Below are 12,635 nucleotides of genomic sequence, written 5' to 3' on the forward strand. Positions count from 1 at the left end.
AAGAAGCCTACTTTATGGTATTATTTCATCAGAGTAAGTTGGCTCATTGAGACTATCACTGATAAAGACATGTACAAAAGTTAGCACCACCTGTCTATAAATGCAGATAGCCACAGCCATTCCAATATATATAATCTCCCTTTACTTATACACACATATATTTACAGCTAATAAATAACATTTAAAGCCAAAGCATTGTTAATATACATATATAGTGAAGTCTGCAAAAGTCAGAGTTCCTAGGCCCATACACTGATTTGATCCATATTTTCTCAAGTTTATGTATCCTTGTTCAAAACCCAAATCCAGGAAATTAATGAATTAGCAATAAAGGGGGAAGACAACAACAAATCTCCAACATTTTATTTTTAGAGAAAATTCATTCCAAGTTGGCTGACATTAATCACAGTGTTTGTATTACTTTATATAGGCATAACTATATTTCTCAAAAGAAAGGCTGAAGTTTTGGCATTTCTGGAATAATTTCTACTCCAATATGTCCCAATACTATATCTCTTGATTTTTTACTTTCCAAGCTATGCTGAATAATAAACACATATGCAGGGCTTCATATGTGAATATATGTTAAGATATCCACACACGTTTACAGTTTGGATTCCCAGCAAGAGCCTTTGAGATATTTTACTCATATTAATATAGAGAAAATCATTCTGAAAGTATGATACCTAATTTATAAATAACTGTTCACTCACTATTGACTAGTTGTTAAAAACAATAACTCTCATGGCATTTCATGTAACTATGGTGATTGAGGATTCTTTTAATTGCCCACAATGGTTTTAACCACTGTTTATGGAAATATACTTTTTCATCTCCTAACTTAGTAAAAATGGTCCTTGTCTAAAACTTGCATGATTCAAAATTTGATCTTGAACACATATTTTCTTATCAAAACCAGGGAAGAAAGAGACATCCTCAAAGTATGACTAAAGCATGACTGAGATAAACCTAAAATTGAATAGGGCTTATAAGATATTAAATGACCCCAAACTGATGAAAACAATTTCAGAAATCTGATAATGAAATTGTGGTATCATTTTCTTTCCCCGTGTTTAAAATTATGTGTGAGCTGGCAATAGCAGGCTCATAGAAGATGCTGTTAAAATACAATCTTGAGACAAAGGAGGGGGAAAGATTAAACTATAAAGCCTATTAAGACTGAATTGGTCTAAATTTTATATTTCTTTTAATTAGTAACTTAGAAATGATGCAACCAACTGCAGGGATGTTTTAAAGTTTCAGTGATTTATCAACTTCATCTTCTATTCCTCTCTCCAAGTCACTAGTCCCTGGCTAAATCTGGGAAAACACAGAAACCAAAACAAACAAACAAAAAAAAACATATTTTGCACTAATGGGTGCAACTCATGCCACCAAAAAAAAATCATTTTCTATATTCAGACTTGGAGAAAACTTTGAGAAGGTATCAGTCCAGAAAATGCAGAATTTCAAATAAAATATGAAATTCTACTCAACTTTAGGCTATTGACTAAACTTACTATATAAAGAAGGTTTATTATTTTACCATGGGCCCAAATGGCTCTCAATTCTTTCTCAAAGGACAAAACAGTGATTTTCAAATCTGCTATCTTTTGATGTTGGAGGATGTGCTATTTGGCCACTATACCCTTCAAATTGAATTAGTCACTTTTTTGTGTGTGTGTATTTTAGATTATATCCTAAAATAACAAAGCAGAGCTGGGATTAATACTCAGGGAACTTGTCTTTGAAACAGCCAAAGCACTGGGCATCTGATGTAAAAGTTACTCCATTCTTCATGGAATTCGTGTTCTGTTCTTCCTTCTGTAGATTTGCCCAGTTTCTGAGAAAAAGCAGAAGAGGAGGAGCAATTTATTACCTCTTTAGTGTTCTACAATCATCCCTCCTCCCACCTTCATGATATAAAAGCATTCAACTGGAAGATCAGAACAAAGGTTGTGAATATATACCCAGGAAAGATGTAGACGATGGATCACATGTCCACATGTCCACTCTAATACCTACTTAGCTATATCCCAATAAGGACTATCATTTTCAGAGGACTGAACCAAATGATTTCAAACAAGATATGATTTAAGATTTCTTAATTCTAAAACTTGCCAAATGAAATGACTGATTATTTTCTTTTCTTGAGGAATGAGACTTCTGAAGAGTTTTATCAGAAGAAAAGAGACAGAGAACTTTTGATTAATATAGTCACAGAAGAGAAAAACTGCAGAATGTTACAAGCCTTGTTCATAATTACTTCCGCATAAAGTTCAAATGTATAAAAACAGCTGCCTAAATATCTGTGGTCTCAGTAATCTTATTATCAGATAAGGAATGTACCCTTAGATTTTCTCAGATATATTATTGTGACTTATATAAATAGTATGACCAGAAATACTTTTAAAATAGCTGGAGATATTTCCTAATCTTTCAGGTTTTGCTTTTACATTTACACAGAGATTTAAAGTTGTATTTGATTTGGGGAGAACATACAAGTACATGTGATTTTGTGTATGTTTGTATGTGACATAAATGCATGTTTAAAGCTTCATATAGGATTCCTTTTCTAAAAGTTAAAGTAAATGTGAAATTGTCTCAGATTTTTGATGAGGGAAAACAAAGCAATGAGCCTCTGAGTAGAACAGTCTCCACTTAGGTATTCAGTTATTCTGCCTGGCTGAATACCATTAACTAACTACTCTATTTCAAATTTATCTTGAGTGCTCTTACTAAGGTTAATGTTTTTCATGAAGTGGCTTCATCTTATCGTTCAAAGTATGTCATAATTCTATTTTTGTAAAAAATGAAAAAAATATATAAATATTATATATACATAGAGAAGGTCTAAAACAATATACATTTAATGTTAATTGGGAGTTGTCCCTGGAGGAGAGAGTCAGAGTGATTGTATTTTCTTTTTGCCTATTTTTTCCTAATCTATATATAATCCATAATTACCCATGGATAAATTACATCATAAAATAGAAATTTACAATAATAGAGATATTCCCTATAGGGTTTTTAATATGATTTTCTGATTAGGAAATTCTTATTCTGTACTTTTGTCTATAAATGTAACTGAGAGAAGACAAACCAGAAGTAAGTGTTTTTCTTACATCAGGATTATGTTGTGCCTAGCCTTTCCTCTCTTTTCTTGTGCCACTGGTTTGTATGACATGATCAAAGTTTTCCTCCCCTTTTACTTTAACCCATTAGTACTCAGAATCTGGCAGGAGAATGAGCAGAGAAATTAAAGTAGGATAATGTGAGAATTCAGGAGGGGCTGGGAAAGGTCACATGTGAATCTCCACTTAATATTACACTCTAGAAAGATTCGGCTGACAACTGTCATGTGGATTAGTCTTAAAGATCATGTAGGTAAGGGCCAGGGGATTGTTTTGAAATAGAAAAGAGAATCGTCTCCTGAATCCTGAATTCTAACTCCATTAGCTCCCCATCTTTGGTGATTTTGAGATGGGTACTTGATGGCTGCCCTTTTGGCTCTCTGTCCTAGAGTCTGCTGCCACTTGGAGCATCAAGAAGGACTATGTGAGGGCACCTGGGTGGCTCAGTTGACTAAGCATCTGATTCTTGATTTCGGCTCAGGTCATGATCTCAGGGTTTGTGAGTTGAAGCCCCACATGGGGCTCCATGCTAACAGCATATGGAGCTCTGTGTTGTCAGCACAGAGATTCTCTCTCTCCCTCTGTCTCTGACCCTCCCCCACTTTTTCTTGCATGTGCGTGCATGCGCATACTCTCTCTCTCTCTCACTCTCTCTCTCTCAAAATAAAAATAAATAAACTTAAAAAAAGAAGGACTATGTATTGCAGCTGATGTTTTGCTCCCCTGGGTACATCTGGGGAGGGGCTACACCCTCAGCCATGATTGTGTCATATGCTCTGTATACGGGATCCATAAAGTTAGCAGAGATACAATACAGAAAATGCAGCAGTGAAGATTTTGTGGCAGCCCAAAAAGTAAAATAAAAGAACAGAAAGAGGAAGAAAAAAGAGGAAGTATTGAGAAAAGTAAATGGGTAAGTCTGATGTGTAAATATGGAAGGGCTAAGAAAGACCACCTGAAGATTCTAACAAGAATCAGTGCAAGTCTTTAGTCATAAGATGAAGAGCAATGTATGAAGCAGTGTCTCTCAGAGGGCAAGCTCAGGATATCCAGAGAGCTTTAGTCCATAATGCTCACCAGCCAGACTTTTTATTCAGGGACTTGTCATGGCATTTCACAAATACCACAGATGCCTTTCCTTTCTGCAGATGAGATACTTTCTCCCTGGAACAGAAGATTACCCTGTAGAATAAAATGGATGTAAACATATAAGGGAAAATAGAAACAACTGTTCACAAATATATGGTTTGGTCAAGGATCTTTAAATCCTACATGATCAGTCTGATTAATTGTTTTGATATTTCTAATAGCTCACTGTTTAAAGTTAGGTCATTCTGGTCAGCAATACATCTGAATCATAGGGTTATTTGAGGGCCTAATCACAGTTCAGCAATAAAGGTAGTCAATCTGGATAGCTTGGAGCAACCTTAAAATCACAAGGCTTTCACCATGAGATAATACAAGATCCACTTTACCACTTCTTTGTATCTACATTAAGGAATTCACAAATCATCCTTCAACTGGCCCTGTTAGAGAAACAAATGCTCTGCAGAGCCTCTCCATCCACAACCTCCTTTTTGTTTGTTTTGTTTTGTTTGTTATAAAAGAAAATGACCAGAGGGAAATAATTTATCAATCCTAATTTAAAGAGTCATTTTTATATGAAATTTATTGTCAAATTGGTTACCATACAACACCCAGTGCTCATCCCAACAGGTGTTTCCTCAATGCCCATCAGCCACTTTCCCCTCTCTCCCACCCCCCCATCAACCCTCAGTTTATTCTCAGTTTTGAAGAGTCTCTTATGCTTTGGCTCCCTCCCTCGCTAACTTTTTTTTTTCTTCCCCTCCCCATGGTTTCTGTTAAGTTTCTCAGGATCCACATAAGAGTGAAAACATATGGTATCTGTCTTTCTCTGTATGACTTATTTCACTAAGAGTCATTTTTATTACCAATAATGGAACACTTATAGTTTGCAAAAATCCCTATAAATTTAGTGTACAAGTTTTAAAATCCCTGGGGCTCTCTATTCAATTTCTCTATAGATATATGTGAGGTGGGGTTGGGGAGATGGATGAAGATGCCTTGGAATCTCATTCTTCTTGAAGATGTTGGTTTTAATCTTTGAATGTCAAAGTAACATCTCTGAGGTTCTTTCCACAACTGTTCTGTACTTGCAAGAAACAGTGCTAAAATAGGGACATTTGTACCCCAATGTTTATAGCAGCACTCTCAATAATAGCCAAATTATGGAAAGAGCCTAAATGTCCATCAACTGATGAATGCATAAAGAAATTGTGGTTTATATACACAATGGAGTACTATGTGGCAATGAGAAAGAATGAAATATGGCCCTTTGTAGCAACGTGGATGGAACTGGAGAGTGTTATGCTAAGTTAAATAAGCCACACAGAGAAAGACAGATACCATATGTTTTCACTCTTTTGTGGATCCTGAGAAACTTAACAGAAACCCATGGGGGAGGGGAAGGAAAAAAAAAGAGGTTAGAGTGGGAGAGAGCCAAAGCATAAGAGACTCTTAAAAACTGAGAATAAACTGAGGGTTGATTGGGGGTGGGAGGGAGGGAGGGTGGGTGATGGGTATTGAGGAGGGCACCTTTTGGGATGAGCACTGGGTGTTGTATGGAAACCAATTTGACAATAAATTTCATATATTGAAAAAAAGAAACAGTGCTAAAATAGAAGCTGAGATCCTCATCTCAGCTCTCGGTCAATAATCGTGACCAGTTCAGGGCTTATGTTTTCTTTCATGAAATTCAGAAATACTATTACTTCCCTAGTAATGATAATAAAAGAACACTCCTCCCCCAAATTATAGGTGTAATTATCTAGATGATATAGTTTTAAATACAAAGCTTACTAAAGTTCCACCTGAACGTTGAAGGCTCCAAGAGTACCCTCCCAAGGTAATGACAGGGTAAGCCTAACGTGAATGGAAAGAAATTGATTTAATTACTTTTTTTGAGTCTCTCCTGCTTTTACTCTGATCTTCTCAATAGTAAACCCAGGGCTGCTCCACCAGTCTGACCAGCTGAAGTATGAATCGCTCTTCCATTTGAGTTTCAACATTAGCAGTTCCCCAATATCCACCTCCGTGTAAATTAGAAAGGAGTATGTCTTATTCGCAGAAATTTCAGGCCTGAATAAAAAATCAGCATATTTGGTTAGTTCTGTGTGGTTTTTTTTTTGGGGGGGGGGGGTTGGTTTTTTGTTTTGTTTTTTTTTGTTGTTTTTTTGGGTTTTTTTGCTTTTTTTTTCCATTTTTCTTCCTCCCAAGGCATAAATAGCTTTGTTGTTTGGGAGATATCTTAAAAATACAAAAAGTGTCCAAAAAAATATTCCAGATGAAGATCAATGGCATTTAGTGACTTTTAAAAGACATCTACACCCTTTTAATCTATTCTAACTTTTACACTAAAAGTGTGAACTATTTAATACAATTCTTAAGAAAAAATCCATAAATGAATCATTCAGAAACATTATATTCATTTTCATATATCCCCTTTCAATCTGTACGGCTATGTGAACATTTTTACTTTGTTACAATCATAGCATACATACAATTCTCTATTCTTTCTTTGTTTACTTCATATTTTACCTTCCATTTTTCACCATGTTTTACCTGTTTTTCTATAATTATAGGTTTTAGAAACTAGATAGATTTTAGTGACTTATTAAACCACAATTCATTTAACCATTGCCTCAATGTTGGGTACTTATTTATTTCTAATTTATGCTATTGTATGCACAATGTGAGTATCTTTTGTCATAAAGTATTTTTTTAAATTTTTTAATGTTTATTTTATTTTTGAGAGAGAGACAGAACATGAGTAGGGGAGGGGCAGACACACAGAATCTGAAGCAGGCTCCAGGCTCTGAGCTATCAGCACAGAGCCCAACACAGGGCTCGAACTCACGAACCGCGAGATCATGACCTGAGCCGAAGGCAGACGCTTAACCGAATGAGCCACCCAGGTGTCTCCATAAAGCTTTTTTTTTAAAAAAAATTCTGTTGTGGGGCCCTTGGGTGGTTTAGTTGGTTAAGCATCTGACTTTTGATTTTGGCTCAGGTCATGATCTCACAGTTTGTGAGATTGAGCCCTGTGTCAGGTTCTGTACTGGCAGCGCATAGCCTGCTTGGGATTCTCTCTCTCCTTCTCTCTCTGTCTCTCCCCTGCTTATGCTCTTTCTCTCTCTCAAATTGCATAAATAAAACACTTTTTAAAAATTCTGTTGAATATCTCTTTTTCTACTCTTCTTCTAGGGACCAAAGGCAGTTAGCAGTGCCATGATAAACCCACATGCTGGAGGTAATGCCAAATAGTTACTCACAGGGTGAAAGGAATGTTCTCACTCTCAGCCACAGTGCCATACAGAGAAATCTCAAAGACCTGGTTGGTCTGTGTATCACTCTCAGTCCCAGAAAAATGTATCTTTACTTGGTAATGGAAGACTATAAGGAAAAAATTGGAACAAGTGCTAATCAGTTTTTATGGAAACATCACAGCCCCCAAATAAGCAGGCAATTCAGAACCACAGACTACCTCACTAGTGATTAAATAAGAAGTGCTCACACACAACCATCACTGTGGCTTGGAAAGATTTCTTCACATCTGCACAGTGTTTGTTACTCAAATTTTCAGACCTTGAATTCCACTCCTTTTTAGAAAAGTGTGATTTCAGTGCATAGGAAGAATCTAGGTATATCTGAATTGTCAAGCAGCCCTAGATTGTAGTCATCTTTGATTGGGTACAAGGGAAATCAAATCAAGAAACCAAACTACACATGATTCTTTCTTCACGAACTATACCCTTCCTTGGCCATCTTGTCCCTGAATATCTGTATAAAGCATATTTGGCATTTGTTAATGGAACACTGTGATTGTGTTTTTTCATGCTTTATGAGTATGTCTGACACTCTACCCTATGTGTAAATTCCTTCAGGTCAGAGGATCATGTTTATCCTCTTTATCCCCCCATCATCTAGCACAGAGTAGGTATTATAGCAGGCTCACAATAAAACTTATTCATTGAATCATCAGTGAGGCTATAAAGACTGCCAGTTCTTAAAGTGTTTGGGAGAGCTTCTGGAAGCAAGTACTTGAACTTCTACATCTTCTCCTCCCTGTTCTCTCTATCTCTACTAAAACCCCTGTGTAGATGGAATGGAGGGAAGTTAAGGAGATAAGAAACACAGCAGGCTTAACACACAGCTACTAACGAGTAGAAGAGAAACTGTTTCTCTTCAGTGGAGCCCTTGCAGGACTCACCATAGACCAGAGCAGGAGAAGTTGATACTGCTGCAGTGACCCCAAGAACAGTGATGGAGCACTGCATGGCACTGAGCAAGATGCCTGGGGATGAGTAATACCCACCAGGTCTCCAAAAGATTCCACCCTCCTTTCTACCTCACACACATTTTCTCATTCTGAAAAGTCAAGGAAACTAAGGGTTTCCTCGTTGCTTAAAAGGTTTCCTTGAACTATTGCTGCTCTAAACCTCTGGGCAACCAAATGCACCTCTACAGAAGTTCTAACACACTTTACAAGTGGGTGCCTCTATCAGATACATTTTTACCTTGGAAAACTGTATTTCAGTATCATCCCTTCCCCTGGACTTCTCCCTGGACTCCACATAAATTAGCTTTTCTGGATTAGTTCCTCTTGCTAGATTTACCTAATTATCTCCTTTCTTGTCTCCCCTCAATCTGTATAAATCTTGCTCTAAATAAGCTGCCAAGTTTGAAATTCACCTGGGAACAAATTAATGACAAAATGGAAATATCTTACAGGTTTGGCATATTCTCTCTCCCAGGAATAGTTGAATTTTAAAATACAGATAGCTCTTGCCTAAAGCAAACTTTAGGAGTTGGCAAACCTTTTCTGTGAGGGGCCAGATGGTAAATAATTTAGGCTTTGTGGGCCATACAGTCTCTGTCCCAATTACTTAACTGTGGTAGCACAAAATCACCCTTAGTCAATTAAAAACAAAAAATGAATGTGTGTAGTTGTGTTCTAATAAAACTTTATTTACAAAAGCAGGTAAGGGGCTAGATTTGGCCTCCTGGGCCTTGGTTTTCTGGCCCTGGATAGATAGATGGTTTCAAATGAGCTCTGAGCCTGGTTCTAATGGGCTAGCCCATGCTAATGGTCACAATTACAGAGAAGGGTGGCAAGCAAGACTATTACAGAGGTTAATGCAGGTTGTACCCTGGGCCTTACTGGCAATGTGAATTGAGAGCTTCAGTAAAATGGACCAGTACAACTCCCTCTCTAGCAACAGAAATACAGTGAGGGTTCAGGGTTTAATAAAATCATTGCACTACTTCTGTTGTAATGGACAGACTCAGTACATGTGATGCAATGAGTGTGATAAAAAAATATGATCAAACTGATTTTCCTCATTTACAACATTCTCCAGCCTACCTTTGTAAGGCATCTGAGACCGAGTCTTCAGGTACATTTTGCTGCTTCTTTTGGCTCTGACCTTATTGATCTCATAACCCAAATTGTTGCAACGGTTTTTTCTACAACTCAGGCAAAGCCCTTTCTCAAAGGCTTCCTTTGAATTGCACCGGTAGGCCTTACTCGGGTTTTCTTCATTCAACAGAGAATCAATAAAGAGATGAATGGAGCGCTCATGGGAACACTTCACTAGCTGGTCCACATCTGGAGAACAAGAGACAAAAAGAAAATTTAATTCCATGAAAGTCCACAATGAGTGTTTCATCTCACATGTCTAAACTAGTTAAATGTGGTGTCAGAATAAAATTACCTAAGAATCTAGTCCTATGACTCCTTGATGTAAGTCCTATTCAAGGAGGTACTCTTGATGGGAGTTTCTTACCTATCTCTAAGAGTGTTAAAATTGCAAATTTGCAGAGAACTTTTGACTTTTCTGCTGTCTTATATTTGTATGTTTATGAGGATCTAAGTAAGAGACATTCAAGGCAGAAGTTGACTTCCCCCAGTTTGTCACATCCTTCTCTTATATTGAAAACATAAAATACTTCTACATGGACCTAGAAACAATATCACAAAAGGCAGAATTATTAAATGAATAGTATTTTAACATAGATACTATGTATAATTGGAGGTTGTGTCACTACTGATTTTTGCATTAAATGAATCACAGAAATAATCAGTAATGTAATAAAAGTGTATCTATTACCATAAGCTTCTATAACAATTAAAAATAGTAGCATTATGCTGTAAGTCCTATAACATGTGCACAAAAGACCTATAGTCAATATCTACAGGTAAGTTTAATTGCCCACAAAGGATGCAAAGATCCCTTAAAACAAATTATAAATTTAACACAAACATGATTATTGAAGTAAATATTAAGACAATATTAAATCATATTTTCTTCTTTAAATTTTGGAATATTTATTTTTAGAGAATGGCGATTTGTTTCTTATTTTTACTTTCTCTCTAAAAGGCTAACAAAATTAATTTGGACTAATTAACATGCCCTTTATTTTCAATCAATTCAAAATAAACCTTATGGTTTCAAAACTATATTCAGAATATAACAACATGTGCCAGAAGTCATTTTATGCTGCTATTATCCAAGGCAATGGAGTTTTCTTGTATAGATCTCACCTTTCTTTTCTTTTATCTCTGGAAGCTAGGTACTCACTCACTCAGTATTGTAGTCTATAATATAACACATAAAAGAAAAAAAATGTTTGTCTATCTGATCAAAGGAAGTACTAAGGTATAAAGGCGATTATGCTGAATATGATAGCTTCTTCAGAAATTATCTTGGCTAAATGTGTATACTTTAATATACACATTTGCATACACATTGCATACTTATGGGTAATGGGTAGAAGACTGGGTCAATAAGAATTAAGAACAACACTTATGTTTAATTAACTTCTAAATCATATTTACCTCCAAGGCCTCTCTCTGCAATCACACGGATAGCTTCCCCAATGTTACATCCTGGTTGAAAAGTGCCTCCATTAGGATAAATGTCAACATGTCCTACTGGTTTCTGGATTCCAATACTTCGGCCAGGTGACCCTCTGGTGAATGTGTGTAAGACATCTACAAAATCTGCATCATCAGGAGAAAGGCGACTTGGAGCTTCTGCATATTCAAAGTTAGGTCCAGCTGGATCTAGTCCTTAATGAGGGGGAAAAAAAAAGACCTCACATATTTTTTAATTCCCATTAATTTTAGTCTCCATTAGCATTAGACAATGCTAATGTCACCCTGGCATTCGATTGTTCATCATTTGAATGTAACTGGCAGCCACATAGATATTTATTAGCTCCTTATCCTAGTGATTGGATCATTAAGTTACTGAGAGTCATAGAAGTAGGCTTAGCTCTTTCTGAAAGGAATTTGAGTCTCTGAAACTTGCTATTAAATAGCAATTTCATTCAGAACAGCTAGATCTCCTTTTGTAAATTATTTTTGAACCTGTTGAGAAGGACTTCAAAGAGTGGTAAGTTCGTTCTTTTTCTTTATGCATGCCAAATCATCTACTACCTTTGCCCTGGTTGACTGTCTTCTTTTTTCCAAACAGGCTCTGGTGTTGGTCCTTTTTCATTTATCCCAGTACTGATGTGAAATGTGACATACATAACACCAAAGCACAGAGCCCGGGAGGATGGAAATGAGCTTCCCAGAGACCACTGGGCTTTTTGTGCTTAACTCTGCTCTATCTTTCTTCTGACAGTAGGTGGTATGTCTAGGACAGCTAGTGCCCATATTCTCTCCTTCTCCAGAAAAAAAGTGCTCCCATAATATAATCAAATGGCTTGGCAAGCAGAGAGGAACACCACACACATATAGATATATTTGACAAACATTTTTATTCTATTTCCAAATGACAGGCATCTCGACTCTTCTGTGATAGACTACTGGCACTGCTTTCTTACCAGTAATTCTATTGACCTTCTTATTGGTCAGACTTCCTGCAATGCCAGCAGCATGGGCTCCAAGGCTGTATCCCAAGAGATGGACATTGTCCAGAGGATAGTGAAATTCCTCCTTTGGAAGAGAAAAAGAAAAAAGGGGTTCTTACAGTTCTGTACAAAAGATCAAAACTAAATGAAAAATATTGTTTTGGAAATGCAGGCTATACTGAAAATTAATTCTACTTATTTAAATTTTGTGGTATAGATCAAAGAAACACTTTAGTGTTGAGATTTTCTCTTTCTTTAACAACATATTTAAGTTACAAACTTTTTCCATACATCTGATATTGAAATGTATGGAAATGTGAATTTTCATTTATCTGAAAATATATGTATGCATGTACATGTGTATGTATAGCTGTATATTTATATGTAGATATATGTATATGTGTGTGTATATGTAGATACACACATATATTAAATATATACTTAACTTTAAGCCAGTATTCCCTACTCTAAATACCCTACATCACTTTATTCTTTAAGTTAGCCAGGAAATGTCTTAAAACCAGAAAGTATTATAGCAGGAATGGATCGCAGACACATATA

General features: G+C 36.3%; 1 protein-coding gene across 2 annotated transcripts in view; it reads right to left on the reverse strand.

Moving 5' to 3' along the window:
* Positions 1 to 348: 348 nt before the first annotated feature.
* LPL (lipoprotein lipase) overlaps positions 349 to 12,635 on the reverse strand; it is a 33,026-nt gene continuing 20,739 nt past the window's right edge. Inside the window, exons 5-11 of one of the 2 annotated variants that reach the window (XM_043562480.1) lie at positions 12,048 to 12,159; positions 11,053 to 11,286; positions 9,580 to 9,822; positions 7,487 to 7,607; positions 6,111 to 6,293; positions 4,212 to 4,316; positions 349 to 1,843 (exon numbers count right to left, since the gene is read on the reverse strand). In XM_043562480.1, the coding sequence (XP_043418415.1) occupies position 1,843; positions 4,212 to 4,316; positions 6,111 to 6,293; positions 7,487 to 7,607; positions 9,580 to 9,822; positions 11,053 to 11,286; positions 12,048 to 12,159 (999 nt within the window). In that variant the 3' untranslated portion in view covers positions 349 to 1,842. Of the gene's footprint in view, positions 1,844 to 4,211; positions 4,317 to 4,612; positions 4,615 to 6,110; positions 6,294 to 7,486; positions 7,608 to 9,579; positions 9,823 to 11,052; positions 11,287 to 12,047; positions 12,160 to 12,635 lie in introns of those variants that run through there. The other variant, XM_043562490.1, reaches the window with a different exon arrangement.

Source organism: Prionailurus bengalensis, chromosome B1 (assembly GCF_016509475.1).
Source record: "Prionailurus bengalensis isolate Pbe53 chromosome B1, Fcat_Pben_1.1_paternal_pri, whole genome shotgun sequence".
NCBI lineage: Eukaryota > Metazoa > Chordata > Mammalia > Carnivora > Felidae > Prionailurus > Prionailurus bengalensis.